The sequence below is a fragment of the Hemibagrus wyckioides genome, linkage group LG21 (genome assembly GCF_019097595.1).
Source record: "Hemibagrus wyckioides isolate EC202008001 linkage group LG21, SWU_Hwy_1.0, whole genome shotgun sequence".
Lineage (NCBI taxonomy): Eukaryota > Metazoa > Chordata > Actinopteri > Siluriformes > Bagridae > Hemibagrus > Hemibagrus wyckioides.
In genome coordinates, this window is record NC_080730.1 from 4,427,285 (window position 1) to 4,447,450 (window position 20,166).

The following is a 20,166-nucleotide window of genomic DNA, read 5'->3' on the forward strand; positions in this document are numbered from 1 at the left end:
AATTTGATTGTTGTATTTATAAGACTTAGCCATTTACAAGTGCGGTTTGTCGCCCTCTGCTGTTTAATAGGTGAATTGCAGTAGCAAATAAAACGAACGCAAGCCACCCATATGACCTGAAATGATTAATAAAAATTTTTTAAACTTAACGTGTTATCACATCACTCTCGATTTGTTTTTTATTTAGTGTCCTCAAACGGTCCTCCAGCACCAAGCAGCCACATGGACAAGAAGTCCAGTGAGGTTCTGAGAGACGTGTCTCCACCTGACCTCAAATCCAGCAAACCCTCGGACGTCATCTGCATCGAAGACTAGCCCTTAATCATTCTTGATTACTTCTATCTCTCTCTTTCTCACTCTCTCTCTCTCTCTCTCTCTCTTAGATAAAATTCGAACATTATTCCGGAACATTCCTCTCTCCGTACAGATAAAACAAATCTTATGAATTGCACTTTTTTTGTCTTGAAGCATTCTCGCGTGTGCGCTTGTGAGTTGATCAGTATTCTCCTGCTTCTGTTTTTGTTTTTTTGTTTGTTTTTGAATTACCGTGGCGGACAGAGAGAGATCCGAGGACAGCGCGTGACGCTCTTTTCCTCCTATGAAATCTTAAAAAGCTGTCATTTCAGACATTTTTGAGACATTTCTTGGATCTTTTTTCCTTGTGGCACTAGAATCTTTTACTGGTGCTCGAATGTGGTGCGACATCTAGAGGATCTTCTTGTGTACTGAAGAAGAAGAAGAAGAAGGAAGCTGGTCATATGACCCACACGCTAGTTCTGGATTATGCTGCTTGCATCGCGCTGTATAGTGGTTAAAGGCATTCTGCAGATGAAGGGAATATAAAATGGATATAACCCCCATTTTATGTGCACTATAACAGTCTCTGAGTGCATCATAAGAATTATTCAGCCATAACCTGGAATTGTTAATGTGTTCCATTCAGTCCTGTTTTATTGTTTTTTGCTTAACAGCGGCGTAGAAGTGAAATTTTGCGTGATGATACGAACATCGGGATCCATGGAGATCCAGAAATCATGAACAAGGAGTTTCTTATCCATTAACTCTGAAATAGCTGCAGCACTTTTTTGGCATATTTAAGGATTTCAGCTCCAATGGTAACACTGGTTCTGCAGTATTATGAGTGTGTATTATAGCAGTAATGGATTTCTTTCTCTTTAATTCACTGTACAAGAGGATCACGTGTTGAATTAAGCTGGGGTCGTATTACAGAACAACACAAAAGTTTGGATTCCTCGCTAAACCCTCGAACCGCTTCATCTTACTTGAATCAAGAACAATCTCATTTTTCTCTCTAAACACTAAAATAGCCAGACTGTGATATCGGTTCCTAAAGATGCATCATAGAAAATTGGGAACTTTTCTTTTACACTTACCTCCATTTTCAACCATAAATGCAACCGTAAATGATAAAAAAAAAGTATGATGTTTCATTTTTTAATAAATACAAATTGAACTGTTGATGAAGATAAATAACACACTCTTGTAATAGCATTATTTTATGATTTTATTAAGGATTATTAAGTGTTTTATTTCATTACATCTTACAAAAGTAGACCTTTCTTCTGTAATACGGCCTCGTAAAAAAATCACCCGGAAGCGATATATATATATATATATATACACCATGTTTACTTCTTTTATCATGTTCACAACTCCTTTTAATCTGAAGTTTATTGCCTTGTTGCAGTGTTGAAGCAGAAAATTCTAAACCATACGTTATGTTTTCTCCAAAAGCCAAAACCTGCATGGCTTCACTACTATTTCTTTTTTTTTAAATGGTCTGCAGTCAGTAGGCCATGGTTTTGTGTTTACATCTGAAATCTTAAAGTGTGTTTTGCTAAAAGCGTTGAATGTGAAGCTCATCCGGGAATTTATACCCCAAGTCAAACCTCATTTCTTTCCCGACGTCCTCATGCTGCAGCGTGACGCTTTTTCGTTCCCTAACAAGACGTTTCCGGTTCATTTACCTGCGAGTAACTAAAAAAAGCCTCGTCACAACACGCAGTGTAGTTACGTACTTGAATGGTGTTAATATTTGTGTGTGAAGGGAGAAAAAAATAAGTTTCAGTGTTCATACTTCGACACACAGCGCAAAAAACCTCAACGAAACCACTCGAGTACATAAAGAGAGCCTCAAAAGCCAGTGCAGTGCGTAACCATATAAGTAACGAATAACGGAAACTTCAGCTTCGACTTTTTGCTCCTCAAGATGATTGTATGTACCTTTCAGTTACACGATCATGCGTTCGTATCGTTTCTGTTTCTCTGATCGTTGTGCAGATATTGAGCTCCGGTTAAATGCAATCAAACTGAAGCTATTATGAATGTAATGAATTTTGAAGAAAAAAAAAAAAAAAAAAAGCTTCAGTCTAAAACTAGACGTCTTTTCATTCCTGTACACTAGGCTTCAAAAGCTACCGGAAAGGATAAAGTAAGTGTTAAAGGCGCTTTTAGCTGTGTTTCCATCCAAAAAAAAAAAAACCTAGCAAGTGACCAAAAATATGGCTTTTTTTAAAATAAAAAATAGAAATAATCATGTCACACTAGGTTAAGGAGTCGTAAATAATATTAATATAAACAGCGTAACAAATCCCGAACACGAAACCAACTTGTTTTTGTCTTCAGCTAATGCTAGTAAAACGTGTTTTATTTCAGCTAGTCTCTTTTCCTGATGTTTGTAGACAAAAGAAAAATAAAAGTGATGGTGGTTTTATAGAACTTATATATATTGTTTTTTTTTTTTCAATTTTCTTTTAAAACACCGTTTTTTCTCTCCTTTGGATGGAAACATTGCTAAGCGCTGCGCTGATTACGACACAGCACGCACAGTCACTTCTTTGGTTCGTTGGAATTTTGTTAGCCAGCCTGGACCAAGCTATACGAATCTAAAGCCTAAATCTAACCAGTGTTACTGTTTGGTTTTAAGAAAATTGAACAGATGAAGAAGTGTGAATTGTCATCGTTTTACTTTGTACCGAGTGCATTTGTTTAATGTGTTTTAATAAATTCTCTCCAATAAGAAAACCCTTGGGTCTGGATTTTACGTTTTGGGTTTTTGTGACAAATATTTTTTTATTATTTTATTTATAATTTTTTTTATTGAAAAACTATGAGGTTGAAATTTAAATATGAATTTTAAAAGAATCAGATCCTTAAAAAGTTTTAAAAAATGATAATGGAATCCAAGAAAACATGGATTTATTTATTCAAAAACATAAAAAATGGTTGCTTAAAACAGTAACAGTAGCATAGAAACTAGCAAGATGTTCTTAACTAGCATGACGTGAGAAAAATAGACCAACTTACTTGACAGCAAAATAGCAATCGCTTACTTTCTATCTATAGTTTGTTTATGAAAAGTAAGCCAATATCATTAAAAAAATAAAAAGAAAACAAACGAGACATCTTATTCTTCTATCCATGATGCAACTTCCTGTCATCTGTGAACATGTCATTGGTGGATTATACCAACCGTGTCATCAAGGTGAATGTGTTCAGGTAACGCTAAAATTCACACCTTTGCACAAAAGTCTAAGTATTTTAATGATTACATTTCAAGATAAAGCATAATTAGAGTGGAAAGGAACAATATGGAGGAAGGATTGATGCCTATGCTAATCAGGGAAGCTAGCTAGGCTAACAGTTTAGTTAGCTAGCACACGGCCAAACAATTAACTCTGAAGTCAAAGCTGTCAAGAAGGTCGATATTTACCTCAGAAAAATAGATTTAGCTTTAGAAAACTAACCAAACTTTCATATAAAGAAACCCATATAAGTTTATTTCAGACTTTTATTATTAGCACCACTTCAGCCCTTGCTAATGCATTTCACCAGTTATGGTTTTCTTTAAACATTTCTCTCTGGAAGTTTAAAAAATGATTGAAAAGCTATGTAATTTTTTGCAAGCTGTGACAGAGTTCATGTAAACACTGAAATCATGATTAACGTTGAATTCGAAGTTATTATTTACGTCATAGGAGCTGAAAATCATGCAGCTTATTTTTGTTGCCTAGAAACCAGAACATTCCATTCTGAAGACTTTCCCATGATGGAAAACTTACTGATCCTGGAGACTCCTTCCATACATGTTCTGTACATTCTCTGCTGACAGAAAACATCAGCATATTAATAATAATGACAGGGTTTTATTTATGATATAAAAACAGTTTGTGACGCGAACACCCAAAATATCTGCCAAGGTCTCTGTGAATGATTTTGGAACCATTTTATATTCAACTTCTATTCTACGTTTGGCTTCTTTGATTGTGTCAAATACAAGTTTGTTCCTGTTTTTGGATTTGTATTGTGCTTGTATTTAATATTTCTGTAAATCAAATCCAAGAAGACCTCAATTAGCTAGTCTCAGGACATCTTAGAGATGGCGTGATCTGTACTCATGCCCCCCCCCTTCTTTCTCTCTCGCTGTCTCTCTCTCTCTCTCTCTCTCTCTCTCTCTCTCTCTCTCCCTCTCCCTCTTTGTCCTATTCCTTTTTCCCCATCTCATGTTCCCGCCTCCAGGCTATGCTCTGGTTGGATGCTGAGTTTCTCTCTAGCTCAGCCATTGGTCCTGGTGCAGGAGAAAACCCTCTGTTTTCACTCAGTAGGGCTTTAAGCAGATACTGTAGTGTTCAGCAGTTAGAGGGAGAAAAGAGAAAGGGAGGGAAGTAGTGAACGACAATGCAGGGAGGGCAAGAGAGAGAAAGGGGACAGAGAGAAAGGAGGGGCATTGACATTCATTCAGCCTGAAGAAGGAGTGGGAAAGTAAACAGCCCTTTCGGAGGCCCAGGAAGCCACAGGGAGATGTGTTTCAAATGCACCGGGTTTCAGAGCAGGAAGTCCATGTGAGCTTGTCGGGGTTGAATTGCCTATCAGGAGGCGCTGAAGCTTTTCCTCTGGAAGACTGAGCAGAGATAAGAAGGTAAGGGCTCTGATTTATTGTCCTGCTACTTTCCCACACATACAGGCTCTTATGTCTTTATGTCTCACTAATCTATCTCTCTTTCCAACAATGGACCGAGGCACCACACAAAAAAAAAGTAGTGGGAATATGTCAACATGGAAACATAGACAGCTTGTGTATCTTGTAACAGCTCTGATTTGCACATCTACACACCTGTCGGAGGAAAAATCCAAGCATGTAATGTCTTCTTGTGCATCTACTTGTGTATCGTAATAATAATTGGGTATGAGAAATGACTTGCAGAGAGAAATACTTGTCTTTTTAACTGCTGAAATGTAAATCTTCCACTACACTTAGTGTAATTATAAATGGATAAAAATTACAATGCTATTTTTAAATTCACTTGAATTTATTTTTTGGCAAATTTAATGCAAAATATAACCAGGACATGAAACTAAGATCCATCAAACAGGTGAAACACATCCAGAGCTGTCGGATGATGCAACTAAACCAGGAGTAAAAAGTTTTTGGGATTAGAAGATTAATCAAACTTCCAGGTGATGATTAAAACAGATCTGGTTTAGATCTCCAAGTTTATTATAGAGATTTAAACCTGGCACCTTTACATTATGCTCTATGTCTGAGAAATGATGTTATTTCTGTAAAAGTGACACCAGAGAAATTATTATTATTATTATTATTATTATTATTATTATTATTATTATTATCTAAATAAAGCAAATTACTACCTAAAGTACTGAACTGTTTTTCTTAAATTTAATAAAAGCACCTTAATTAATTAATGTTTACTCATTAAAAAAAATACCTGTAATACGTGTAATCAAAGACTAATAGTAAACAGATCATAGGATAATAAAGAAAAATGAGTTTATGGAGATGTCTGATGTTTGTTTAAAGTTTAGGGAAGGAGTCCCCAGTGTGAGTGTTGTGTTATGGTCAGTTTTAAGTTTTCCATCACAGGTTTATATTTTATCATTCATAAGAAGCGTTTTTTTATTATCTTCAGGAAACCGAAAAGAAAAGAGATTTAATTCAAGATATTAATATATTAACATAGACTGGCTTATCTGGCAAACCAGTGTTCATAATATAGTGTGAAGTTGGATGTTGTTATTGTCTCTCTTGAGGGTGGCGCTAACAGCTGATGCATTTCTCCTGAAGTATGACTTATTGCTCAATGATCTGCTGCACATTTAAGATAGGTTTGCGCATAGCAGCATTTAAACTGATTATATTTTATAATTGGAATGCGAGTCGTCCATCCGTGAGCATCCTATCGCTCCTCCTGCGATTCTGTCCAGTGACGCAAAATATTTCTACAATATTCTGCCACTTTCACTAACACCATTCAGTACATCAAAAATTTTAACATTGTCTTGTATGGATATCATGCCATGAATTTTTCCTAGCATCCCACACTCCAACATCACAGCCTCACATTGTTTATGCGTCAGTGTACATGAGGGCACTGTGCCACCCCCTAATCTGGATCTTGGCTCGCTTGCCTGCTTTTCCCCTTTCACCGAGTTTCCTCAGTGTCCCCGTGAATCAGGGCTTCAACAAACCCAATGTTCTGCCTGTTTCCCTTTTCTGAAAATCCCTGTGTCATTAGCAGTCCATGCATGTGTGAGGCACAGCTCCACCAGCAGGCTTTTCAACATCATGTTAACACAAAGTTGAAACACCGCTCGCTATTCCGTGTTGATTTCATGTCATTTCAAGTACAAGCACACAGAGTCAGTCAGAAGCTCCTGATATGTGGATTGACTCATGCTGTATTTGTCCTCCTTTCATACACGTTATCGGCTCTGACTTGTGCGACTGTTTCACGTTTGGAGTATGACAACCGTAGTTTCAGTTTTAGTGAACGCTTGCTGAGGAATCTGTCATGGAGACACTGCATGTTTCTGACAGAATTTTTACACGGCAGTGAGAGACGAGTCTGTCACTCAGCAACGAGACGGACATGAAGATTATGTGTAGAACAGGTTCTTGCATTGAAATGACAGACAGACAGACAGATAGATAGATAGATAGATAGATAGATAGATAGATAGATAGATAGACAGATAGACAGACAGATAGATAGTGTACAGTCATACAGACAAACACATAGAAAGACAGAAAGTTATACAGTCAGACAGACAGACAAATAGTTAGAAAGACAGCCAAAAACATAGATAGATAGATAGATAGATAGATAGATAGATAGATAGATAGATAGATAGATAGATAGATAGAGATTTCATTGTAAAGGCCAGATGTATAATAATATATAATGAATACATTCTTTAGATTCTAGTGCATTCAGAAGACATTATATCATCGTCATGATTTTTTATGAAAAGAGATCTGTGACACTGTTTATAAAGCATTCATGAACTGTTAAAGACTGCATTATGAGTTATATATTCGCCTAATGTGCTGTAAGGCCTTATGAATGCAGAATAGCATGGCATGAATGTGTTCATATGAGCTTCATGTAAGTATACATAAGGAGTATACAATATACATGTAGGACATAAGTCACAAAAAACACCCCCCCCTCCCCCAACAAAAGGGTAGTTAAGACTTTTGTCCAGTAATGTACAGTATATCTGTATTTAATTACACAATACTGTTATTGTTACTGCGCGCTATGAATATTTCATCCAGTTCCACCCCAGACTCTATACATACACTTTCCATGCAGACTCACACACACGGTACACGCTTTGTGTGTGTTAGCTTGTTGCCAAAATAATATTGAAGAGTACTCAAGAGGACGAGATCAATGGCTTCTTTTGAGCCATGTTTGCAGAGGCGATTCTTTTGTCAGGATGATGATGATAAAAGCAGCTGATTGTGCCGGGCTTTGTGTTTCTTCCAGGTGCTTCTTCTGAAAGAGTTTTATCTACTTACGTTATAGACAGTGAGAGCTCCTGTAGAGCCTGAGAGAGGTGTTCTCTGTGTTACAGTAGGAGCTGAAAGGCCACTGCATCCAGAGCAGAACATTAACTGCTATAAATCTAAGAAATACTAAATAAAGCACAGCGGGTCTTTTTAGGGTTTTTTTAACAGCACAATTTTTAACAGTTGTTTGTTTTTACGTATATCACAACAATTTACCAACAAATCGATTGAGCAATTTTAAATCGATTGAAAAATGATGTATTTTTTATCCATTTATCCGACAAAACTCATGATATTATCACGTCACATGTCATAGTAGCTATGAACAGTCATAGTAGATATAAGTAGTTATAGTAGCTATGGGAAGTCATAGTAGCTATGAACAGTCATAGCAGCTATGAGCAGTCATGGCAGTTATAAACAGTCATAGCAGGTATAAACAGTCACATCAGCTATGGGAATTCATAGTAGCTATGAACAGTCATAGCAGCTATGGGAATTCATAGTAGCTATGAACAGCCATAGCAGCTATGAACAGTCAAATCAACTGTAAATAGTAATAGTAGCTATAAACACTCATAGCAGCTGTGAACAGTCAGAGTAGCTATAAACAGCCATAGTAGCTATAAACTTTCATAGCACCTATGAATGGTGATAGCAGTTATAAACAGTCATAACAGCCATGGACAGTCATAGTAGCTATGAACACAGTAGCTATAAACAGTCATAGTAGCTATGAACAGTCATAGCAGCTTTAAACTAGCCATAACAGCTATGAACAGTCATAGTAACTATGGGAATTCATAGTAGCTACGAACATTCATAACCGCTATAAACAGTCATAGCAGCTATAGGAATTCATAGTAGCTATAAACATTCAATAAGACACAAAGTATAGGACAAGCGCCTCTATCCTGAAGACTTCCAGCTTTACCTCTGCCTGTGACAAAGCCCTGAAACTGGAGACTCCTTCCATAACAGTTAAATAAACGTCTCCTTACATGACAATATGTTCATCTGCCATGCATGTCCCTGGGTATGCTGTTACTATAGAAACAATATTTTAATAGATCTAGCTTCTGACCAATCAGAATCAGTGCATTTAAATACTTGTTTAAGGGCCCAGCAGTGGCAGATTGTCAGTACTGGGGCTTTAATCAGTAATCAGAGTCTTAACTGTTTGAGCCACCATTTCTTTAAATTTCTTTAAAGACTCTGTTAGAAACAACAATGTGTGGAATACAAACCGTCCCTTGCTGACTCAGTGTCTGAGAGCTGGGAAGGTGTCCTAGGTAGTGTCTCTGTCAGCGCTGAAACAGCACCTTTTTATGCTAGGCTGACTCTGTGTGTGTGTGTGTGTGTGTGTGTGTGTGTGTGTTGGTTCATAAATTCAGCCCACATTTGAACGTCCTACACGGGTTTCATGACAGTCAACATTCCACAGATGTCAAGACCTGCAGATTCACAGATAACTGTTCATACTTTTACAAAATTAATTAATTTATTTATTTTACATAAATGTCATCAAAACCACACAATTCTAAGGAAACGATATAATATAATATAATATAATATAATATAATATAATATAATATAATATAATATAATATAATATAATATAATATAATATAATATAATAAATTTTAATATGTTTCTCAGTAGTTATTTCTAACTATTTCTAATTTCTAGTATATTTCTAACTTCAGGTTAAATTATATTTAACTCATGATTGATGTTTTTATGCTGCAACAAAATTCTTTTTTTTTAATTCTATTTTATTTTTAAATTTGTAAATTGTATTTAAATCTGATGAATATTTGAACAGCAAGATTCTCTGACAGACCTGAAGGAATGCATTAAACTTGTTTAATGGTTTATTGATAGATGATTTTTTTCATTATGTGGTAGAAAAGCGTTAATAATAATAATAATAATAATAATAATAATAATAATAATAATAATAATAATAATGATAAAAGAAATTGTGGATTAAAATAAAGTTAAATTTCTTTTTAAATCTAATGAATTGTTACATAAAATAGAGTAAAAATATATTCTGGTAACATTAAATCAGTCCATAGCAATTAAATTAAAAAGTACAAAATAAACAAAATGGAGATAAATAAATAAATAAATAAATAAATAAATAAATAAACAACCTATCCTACAAACACAAATATATATTATTTAAATTATCAATAAATACAGTTATTTGTGTACATAAAAATTTCTGTATATTTGTTAAATTAAGCTAAAAGTTTTAATGATATGTTTTACAAGCCTCAAATACTTATTATATTATATTATATTATATTATATTATATTATATTATATTATATTATATTATATTATATTATATTATATTATATTATATTATATTATATTATATTTTGAATTGCATACCAATATAAAAAAAAAGAAAAATAAATCACAAAATGATGAACCAACAACAACAATAATAATAATTATAGGAAGAAAAAACAGAAGAAGAGGAATTTAGAAAGACTGTATTTGTATTTCATTGTTAAAGTAACAAATATACAATTATCCTGCATGAAAAGTAAATAATCTTGTTTCCTCAACAGCCTTTTAAACCTCTCAGTTTTATGATTTGTCACGAAAACAAAAACAAACAAAAAAACTTTCATACTCCGAAACCATAGGGTGTGCAAACTTTTGCACTCCGCTGTACACACGATGCTCCTCATCCCATCCTCTGTGTTGTTGCTTTGCAAATGGAATGTGACTCTTTATGATTAGCATAAAGTCCACGCAGATCCCCTGAGAGCAAAGCCGAGATCTCACAAAGCTATTACTGTGCAGCGTAACACAATCAATAACCCGTCCACTGCCTCATAAAGCTGCTGTGTACTGTAGCTACTACATGCTAATGTTCTCCACAGATTACAGGCCTGACTTGTGTTTCCCCTGAGAGACACAAATCATCAGCTATATGTCTGATTCATTCCCAGTCTTTTATTTACTGAGGCATATTTTATTAGTACAGATCTCCTCTGCATCAGAAGAGCCGGCCCTTCAGCACTGGGCTCGCTCAGGTCAACATTTTCTAATCATTATTCTCTAAAAAGTCAGATTTAATTATTTCCCTCCAGGAATATGCCACACATACAATTGTATCCACCTCTAAACTCTCAAAGAATTTGATGTAAATCTATCCACGTCTTGATAACAGCACACGAGCCCCTGCATGGCGCTGACATTCTGACCTGTGAGCTAATCGACAGTCAAGCATTTTCACTGACGAAAGCTGAAAAGATGCTTTTGTAAGTCCACAGTTTTCTGTCACAATCGTGTCATTGTGTGTTGTCGCGCATGCAGTGGTCTGATCCGAGGCACTGCTGAAGTTCAGTAGCGTTTGGAGAAAAAAATAAACATGGTTCTGAATCTGTATATAGCAGACACAAAGGCCCAGTGCATCATGGGATGAACTCAGAACACATGAGACATGTTTGGCTTTTATTTTGAAACTCGAGGCTGGTAAACGTAATAGATTTGAAAACAAAACCTACTGAAAAACAAAAGCTACTCAGCAAACAAATAAAATGGGAGACATAAATTTGTATAACAAACAAATTAAATCATAATAATCAACAGCATCATTGTTTGAAAAAGAAAAACTTTTCTTATCCAAATAAAAAAGATTTTAAATTGTGAAGCTGACATAAATAAATAAACAAACAAGCAAAAAAATAATAAAAAAAGGAAAACAGGCAAACAACTAAATAAAAAAAAATAATAAAGAAGACAAATAACAGATAAATAAACAGTTTGCAGTATATGTAGTAAGTTTGGTTCAACAAACTGCAAACAAATCAACAAACTGCAGTCACGAGAAATTAAAACACAACAACAATATATTTTGTTTGCAGAAAAGACTTGTTCTGGTTTTAGGGAAACCTTTTTTTTTCACAGCACTTTTATGACACTGGCGTAAATAAGGCTGAGCTAAACTGCTGAACAAACACATTATCTGAGTTTCTCGAGAAAGAGAGGGAGAGAGAGAGAGGGAAGGGGAGGGAGAGACAGATAAAGACAGAGGGAGTGAGAGAGAGAGAGATGGAAGGGGAGGGAGTGAGAGAGAGAAGGACATGGAGAGAGACAGAGAGAGAGATACAGAGAGAGGGGAGGGGAGGGAGAGAGATAGAAGGACAGGGAGAGAGATGGAGAGAGAGGGAGCTAGAAAGAGAGAGGAAAAGGGGGGGGAGAGAGAGAGAGAGGGAAGGGGAGGGAGAGAGAGAAAGAGAGAGAGAGGGAGGGGAGAGAGAGAAGGAAGGGGAGAGAGAGAGAGGGAGAAGGACATGGAGAGAGATAGAGAGAGAAGGAGTGAGAAAGAGAGAGAGAGAGAGAGAGAGAGGGGGAGAGAGAGGGAGTGAGAGACTGAGAGAGATACAGAGAGAGGGAAGGGGAGGGAGAGAGAGAAAGAGAGAGAAGGACAGGGAGAGAGATATAGAGAGAGGGAGAAGGACATGGAGAGAGGGAAGGGGAGAGAGAGAGAGAGAGAGAGAAGGAAGGGGAGAGAGAGAGAAGGAAGGGGAGAGAGAGAGAGGGAGAAGGACATGGAGAGAGAGAGAGAGAGAGGGAGTGAGAGACTGAGAGAGATACAGAGAGAGGGAAGGACAGGGAGAGAGATGGAGAGAGAGGGAGCTAGAAAGAGAGAGAGGAGGGGGGAGAAAAAAGGGGGGAGAGAGAGAGAGAGAGAAGGGGAGGGAGAGAGAGAAAGAGAGAGAAGGACAGGGAGAGACAGAGGGAGTGAGAGAGATAGAGAGAGAGGGAGTGAGAGAGAGGGAAGGGGAGGGAGAGAGAGAAAGAGAGAGAAGGACAGGGAGAGAGATATAGAGAGAGGGAGAAGGACATGGAGAGAGAGAGAGGGAGAAGGACATGGAGAGAGATAGAGAGAGAAGGAGTGAGAAAGAGAGAGAGAGAGAGAGAGAGAGAGAGAGAGAGAGAGGGAGTGAGAGACTGAGAGAGATACAGAGAGAGGGAAGGGGAGGGAGAGAGAGAAAGAGAGAGAAGGACAGGGAGAGAGATATAGAGAGAGGGAGAAGGACATGGAGAGAGGGAAGGGGAGAGAGAGAGAGAGAGAGAGAGAAGGAAGGGGAGAGAGAGAGAAGGAAGGGGAGAGAGAGAGAGGGAGAGGGACATGGAGAGAGAGAGAGAGAGAGAGAGAGAGAGGGAGTGAGAAAGAGAGAGAGAGAGAGGAAGTGAGAGACTGAGAGAGATACAGAGAGAGGGAAGGACAGGGAGAGAGATGGAGAGAGAGGGAGCTAGAAAGAGAGAGAGGAGGGGGGAGAAAAAAGGGGGGAGAGAGAGAGAGAGAGAGAGAGAGAGAGAGAGAGAGAAGGGGAGGGAGAGAGAGAAAGAGAGAGAAGGACAGGGAGAGACAGAGGGAGTGAGAGAGAGGGAAGGGGAGGGAGAGAGAGAAAGAGAGAGAAGGACAGGGAGAGAGATATAGAGAGAGGGAGAAGGACATGGAGAGAGAAGGAAGGGGAGAGAGAGAGAGAGAGAGAGAAGGAAGGTGAGAGAGAGAAGGAAGGGGGGAGAGAGAGAGAGAGAGAGAGAGAGAGAGAGAGAGAGAGAGAGAGAGAGAGAGAGAGAGAGAGAAGGACATGGAGAGAGATAGAGAGAGAGGGAGAGAGAAAGAGATAGAGAGAGAGAGACAGAGGGAGTGAGAGAGTTAGAGAGATACAGAGAGAGGGAAGGACAGGGAGAGAGAAAGAGATAGAGAGAGAGAGACAGAGGGAGTGAGAGAGTTAGAGAGATACAGAGAGAGGGAAGGACAGGGAGAGAGAAGGAAGGGGAGAGAGAGAGAGAGAGAAGGAAGGTGAGAGAGAGAGAAGGAAGGGGGGAGAGAGAGAGAGAGAGAGAGAGAGAGAGAGAGAGAGAGAGAGAGAGAGAGAGAGAGAGAGAAGGAAGGTGAGAGAGAGAGAAGGAAGGGGGAGAGAGAGAGAGAGAGAGAGAGAGAGAGAGAGAGAGAGAGAGAAGGACATGGAGAGAGATAGAGAGAGAGGGAGAGAGAAAGAGATAGAGAGAGAGAGACAGAGGGAGTGAGAGAGTTAGAGAGATACAGAGAGAGGGAAGGACAGGGAGAGAGATGGAGAGAGAGGGAGCTAGAAAGAGGGAGAGGAAAACAGGGAGAGAGAGAGAGAGAGTTAGAGAGAGATAGGGAGTTAGAGAGAGAGAGAGAGAGAGAGAGAGAATGCTGATTATAGTATTGAGAATAAACTTGACCTAAAGCTTACCATGTTTCCTATCAATTTAATCAATATTCAATCAGTTTCTTTCATTCTGGAGAATTGTATACAACGTGCCGCTAAATTACACTCTGTGACATGCAGGAGTGTGAAAAAATACAAACATACAAACCTCCTGATTTTGACTCCTAGACTGTAATTTCCTCCATTTAACGGAGCAGAATGCAGAAACTCCTGTAAAACCTCCTGCATTCAGAAGCCCAGGAGTCATTATCTCAGCTCTCGGGGGACGGTGAGAAAAGAAGCAGCGCTGCCAAGAATGTTCCGGCGAAGGAAATAGTTGTGAGTTAACCAAAATGTAAAGCAGATGCTGTCAGGGAGTTTCCTCAGACATTTCCTTATGCAGATGTTGTCATTCAGACCTCGTGTGAATATCTAACCCTAACCCAGGCGGAGGTAAGACACCGAGTGATAATATGAGGAGATTTATACCAACCATATGGGGAAATGTGATAGTATTGTACATGGAAGTCTATATATGGAGATGAAATATTGGAGAATGTTTATTAAAAATGAATTACACTTACTGTTTAGGAGCTTGGATGTGAATTTGATGAAGGTATCTGGTTATACAGTATATATATGTATACACACTGATCAGGCATAACATGAGCAGTGACAGGTGAAGTGAGTAACACTGATGATCTCCTCATCATGGCCCCTGTTAGCGGGTGGGATATATTAGGCAGCAAGTCAACATTTTGTCCTCAAAGTTGATGTTAGAAGCAGGAAAAATGCACAAGCGTAAGGATTTGAGCGAGTTTGACGAAGGGCCAAATTGTGATGGCTAGACCACTGGATCAGAGCATCTCCAAAACTGCAGCTCTTGTGGGGTGTTCCTGGTCTGCAGTGGTCAGTATCCATTAAAAGTATCCTTTACTCAAGATAAGGTCAAGATAAGGATTCAGACCTCTTCTTCTGATATCCTAACCAAATCTGACCATCTTAAAGACTTCTGTAGTTGTTATTTAATAAACCTTTCCATATTTCAAATGTAAACACAAACATCAGTTCAATTTGTACTTATTAACACAAACCAAAGTAAGTATGTATTCTTAATCATAAATAAGGACATGTTTGTGGATGCCATATTAAAAAAAAATATATCCACGTAGTTAACATAAAAAGTTCTGGATATAAATGCTGGGAAGAAAGAAACAAAAAAGTTCTCAAAGTAGCAACAAAAAAAGAAGCGATCCTGGTGAAGGTGAGAGAGCTTTCGTAAATTTCCGCACATCCCTGTCAGAACAACTGTTTCGATAATAGGTGGAAAGGTCACAGAACCGCGGCTAAGGTCGCAGCCGGACCACGCAAGATTTCACAATGCACTCTCAGATTAATGGAAAGGAAAAGATGAGAGAAGACAGCAGGCACTCGAGGCAGAGTTTGAGGAAGCAGCACTTAAAAGCAGCAGGAACAACAGCATGAACTGCACCATGGTCGGAAGCGCAGAAACAAAGGCTTTTGTTACAACGTTCTCTGATCGAAACAAATACGATCCCTGGAAAACCATAACCACAGTGAAGCACGGTGGTGGAAGCATCGTGATTTCGGGGGGCTGCTTTAAAAAAAAAAAGAAAAAAAAAGATTTGTTGTGTCTGGATGTTCTCTAGGACTTCTGTAGCAATCTGATTTTAACGAACACATGCTATTTTATCTATACGCTAAAATATAACAGCTTAGCCGTCCCCTTAATTCCAGTGGTAGATATTGAGCTCAGGTTTATAAGTAAAGTCTTAAATCTGAAATGTAAATGAATCCATTGTCTTGACTATATGAAGTCAAGAGTTTATCTTCAGTCACGTTTTCAACACAGCAGGTGGTTTCCGTTTCTAAGTTTTTATCTTAAACTCTGCTCATTCTTTAACAATAAATAAAGAGTTACGAGCACTCTTTTACATTTTTATATCTAATAGTTTTGGAGATTAGTTTTCAAACCATCCATTCGATCTGATGTACATATAAACTATTTATGAAAGGTGTATCATTTGTTATCGAAAAGCTTTTTCTCCTGCATAGGATCTGAGCTTGATCACCACAGCTTGACTCACCTTTTCACAAATTAAACCTGGCATGGAAATAAAATACATAAGATTTATATTTAACTAATGAACATATTGAAACACATTGGATGTTGATTTGATTTCCATTGTGGAGGCTAATGCTATGAGAGATTACTCACACTTCTCCCCTTTTACTTTGCCCTGTTAGTCAGCAGCTAGACATGTATAGAGTCGCAATACTCTATACACAGAAACCCAACAGTGTCCAGATAAATCTTATAACAGACTTGCAGCAATAAATTTATTCACCACCTCATAGTGTCTCATTCTGACAAAGCCTGAAAAATGTTAGTTGACACTTTTGGGTTTAGATCCTAGTAAATAGTGTCATGTAACTTTAACAAAAACTTCTGAACTAATGAAGCTCTAACCTTAACTATGACGTGGATCTGATGGGAATAAATTACACCCACTTTAAGCACATGTTTGTTAATTCATGTATTAATTAACTCAATCAAACACTATAGGAAAGGATGTGAATTAAACTTGCATTATTTAAATTGTTTATATTGAGCAATTTGCCGTTTGAAGCTGCATTATTAAATGGCACTTACGGGAGTACAGTCCTAATTTAGATTGATCCATTGCTATTTAATGTAGATAAACACCAGCCATTTTATCTCAAGCCCTTGTGCTTATAAGTGTTGAGTAAAGCGCTGGAGCACTAGGACCTGGGGCTAATAAATAAACTAACAAACGTGCACTAACATGTAGTCAAGGTGCTAACTCTTATGCAGAAATTAATCCCATTTCACTGATATCCCAGAAAAATAAAAGTATGTTTCTCCTGCGCTTTCTTCTTCCAGGACCTATGAGCACACCTCCTCAGCAGCCCAGGTGCGTTCCAGAAGATGATGATGAAGAGAAAGAAGGTCAGGGAAAAACACTGAAAGATGGAGACAAGACACAGAAAGACAGCTCTGTTTCTGCAACATCATCTTCTTCAGGGAAAGACAGCGAGCTTCAGGAGGATGCAGGAAAGAAGACATGTCCTACAGGTATTGTGAAAAGAAAACGTTTTTGGAAACAGCGGCCTCTGGTGGTCAGGAGAGTCTCACCAGGAGAAGAGAAATGAAATTAGGATATTATTTTATATCAGGATTAGATAAATAATAATAATCAACTATTCTAAAACGAAATATAATACGTATATATTTATAATAAAATCTGTACCAGATTCTAACAAGCATCTTACAGTCGAGAGAGAGAGAGAGAGAGAGAGAGAAGCAAAAATCATATTCAGTTGTATATATAACAATAAATTACATGCAGTTGATTGATTGATTGATTGATTGATTGATTGATTTTTCCAGATATGTCATCCTCTAGAAGCCCAAATCAGTAAGTAGTCTGATTATAACTTTTCATTTCTCCTGATTTTTTTTTTTTATAATTCCAAGCTGGATCCTCTGCTTATTCTTTGGCTATAAAGAATTAGTTACGAGCACTCCTTGAAATTTTACAGCTCGTTTGTCACTGCAAAGCTTTTTCTCCTCCAAAGGATCCTGCCAACTGAACTTGATCACCGCAGCTCGACTGACCTTTTCACATATTAAACCTGGCATGGAAATATTAATATAGAAGATATAAATTTAAATAACGAACATATTCAAACATATTGGATGTTGATTTTGATTTCATTGTGGAGGCTAAAGCTATGAAAGAGCTGCGTGTATTTATTTTTGTAAATTACAGAAACCTGAAAAATATCAGAACTCAGTAAAGGATTAAAATACTTAGGAAGACGCTATTATATATTATTATTCATATATTAACATTTATATATATATATTTATATATTAATTAATATTAATTTTCTGATATATTATTTACCCAAAAGATTGCTCACACTTCTCCCCTTTATAATTTGCCCTGTTACTCAGCAGCTACATACGTCTAGTGTCTCAATACTCTATACACAGAAACCCAACAGCATCCTGACAAATCTTATAACAGACTTGATTAATTAAAGAATTAATTCATTTCTTTATAGTGTCTGATTCTTAATCAGTGTCTGATCGTAGGAATACAGTGGAAATCTGTAGAAATGGCCGAACTGTTGTAACAGGAAATCAGTCAACACTTTCTGATCAGTCAGATTCGAGAGAATTCTTTTTTGCATCATTGTAAAAGTTTTCTAAAATGCCATGTTTTAATAAAAGTTTCGCAATCATTCTATTTAATAATGATATAATTGTCATGCTACGCTCTCTGAAAATGCTGATGCAACACTATTAAGCAAGAATGAAATAACGGTTTAATCCAAAGATACAATATTTTTCATAGTGATGAAATGACCGCTGTAAGAAACATTCAGTTAAAACACAACGAAAAAACTGTTACATTTATTTGCACTAAAATATTGAGAGTTTTATGGAGTCCAGACTCCATTTTCTTTTGAATTAAAATTGTGCCTTAGGAAAACAAAAAACAAAAAAAAACATATTATTTTATATGTAGGAAACAGATACAGCAGTATTTTGAGATCTGTGTCAAAGTTGTAAGACGAAGCGTTTGTAGTTGTTCTGAAGCCTCGCGGGTCAGCGTCCGGGTCGTCGAGTGTCATGGTTATTTTTGATGAGAAGGACAGAGTGTTAAACCGGTGCTGCTGTTCCTGTGGGGTTTCCTGTCCTGAGTCCTGAGTCGTGACTAAAAATGGCCTCCTCTTCAGTCGAAGATTTTTGCTGAGCGAACATTTCCACCATGGAGATGTCAATGCAGAGCCAGAGCCTGGAGCTATCAATAGCATTTTTTCCACTCGATAATGTGGGTGTCAGCATTTGCTGCCATTGCACTGCTGTCAGGAGGTGAAGCCCGGGTTACACAAAGTAAAAATGAGTAGGAATGAGCAAACGTGGCATTTATGTGTCATCGGTGTTCGTTTATCAAGTGGAGTGTTGGTACAGATTGTGGAAAAGTAATAGATTAACATAGGATTTCAGATCCAGGGGCTCATCGTGAAGGGGGTTTGTGAGACACGTGACAGAAATGTTCCTAACAAGTTAAGTTACATTTTAACAATTCAGTGAAACCTCAGCTTACGAATGCCCTTCCTGACATTCTTAATTTTTAACTGAAATTTTGCAAGAGATTTGCATCGGCATACGAACCTAACCGAAACAAACGGCCAAGTTGCGCGTACGTTCAAAACTTGTTTGCGTCAGTGGAAAGCCATGCTAAGCTAACCAAAGCGAGTGAAAGCTGTTCGGAAAGGGTCACCCCACGATACCAACACTGCCTTCGGCATGCGCTCAAAAGCTAGGTGATTTTTCGGGCGTCTTTTTGTTGACAGATTGGTGGCGTGGGTGGTCTGTTCTATTTTTAGCCCAAGCTTGGTGGCACGACTTCCTGTGAGGAGTCTCTTGACATGGAATGCTTGGCTCGGGTCAGTTCTTTGTAAGCAGCCGTACAGTTTACACACACTTTGTATTGGTAATACTGGTCATTTTTTTGGGTGGCTGGAACGGATTATCTGCATTTATATTATTTCTTCTGAGAAAACTCATTTCGCAATACAAATTTTCTCCTTAAGTACTCGCCTCCCGGATGCATTCAATTTGTATGGCGAGGTTCCAATGTAATTTCAGTCCTCCGATATTGTGGTCAAAATGCTTACATTTTTTTGTACTTTTTTTTTTCCTAGACTAAAACACATCATTTCTGGCTAAAAACTTCATGAATCCTCATGGATCAATCGAAGCAAGTTAACTCTTTTTTTTTTTACCAAACACCAAAGATGGAGTTTGTGTCTGTTTGGAGCTGGTCTTTAGCCTTGAATTTATTTGTGATGTCACACTTCTCAGTATTAGTTAATGCCTAATATAAAAGTAGCCACTCGGGGCTTCATGTATTAGTAGTTTATTCATAAGTACTTCTTATTTCTTACCTAGCATACTAGGTGTTAATTTGTAAATATGTTTGCCCAAAATATTGCTCACACTTTTCCCCTTAAGCAGCTAGACACGTTTACTCTATAGAGCAGAGTATAGAGTATAGA

General features: G+C 37.6%; 2 protein-coding genes across 11 annotated transcripts in view; both read left to right on the forward strand.

The window, feature by feature from the left end:
* Positions 1-2,843, forward strand: part of chd5 (chromodomain helicase DNA binding protein 5) — a 47,996-nt gene extending 45,153 nt beyond the window's left edge. For 5 of the 6 annotated variants that reach the window (XM_058373947.1, XM_058373945.1, XM_058373948.1 and 2 more), the window contains exon 40: positions 188-2,843. In XM_058373947.1, coding sequence (XP_058229930.1) covers positions 188-315 — 128 coding nt within the window. In that variant the 3' untranslated portion in view covers positions 316-2,843. The remainder of the gene's footprint in view (positions 1-187) is intronic. The other variant, XM_058373950.1, reaches the window with a different exon arrangement.
* Positions 2,844-4,632: 1,789 nt separating this feature from the next.
* The window catches only part of arhgef10la (Rho guanine nucleotide exchange factor (GEF) 10-like a), a 170,483-nt gene continuing 154,949 nt past the window's right edge, over positions 4,633-20,166 (forward strand). For 2 of the 5 annotated variants that reach the window (XM_058373473.1, XM_058373476.1), the window contains exons 1-3: positions 4,633-4,939; positions 16,976-17,167; positions 17,483-17,510. In XM_058373473.1, the coding sequence (XP_058229456.1) occupies positions 16,981-17,167; positions 17,483-17,510 (215 nt within the window). In that variant the 5' untranslated portion in view covers positions 4,633-4,939; positions 16,976-16,980. Of the gene's footprint in view, positions 4,940-16,975; positions 17,168-17,482; positions 17,511-20,166 lie in introns of those variants that run through there. The other 3 variants (XM_058373475.1, XM_058373474.1, XM_058373477.1) reach the window with 2 other exon arrangements.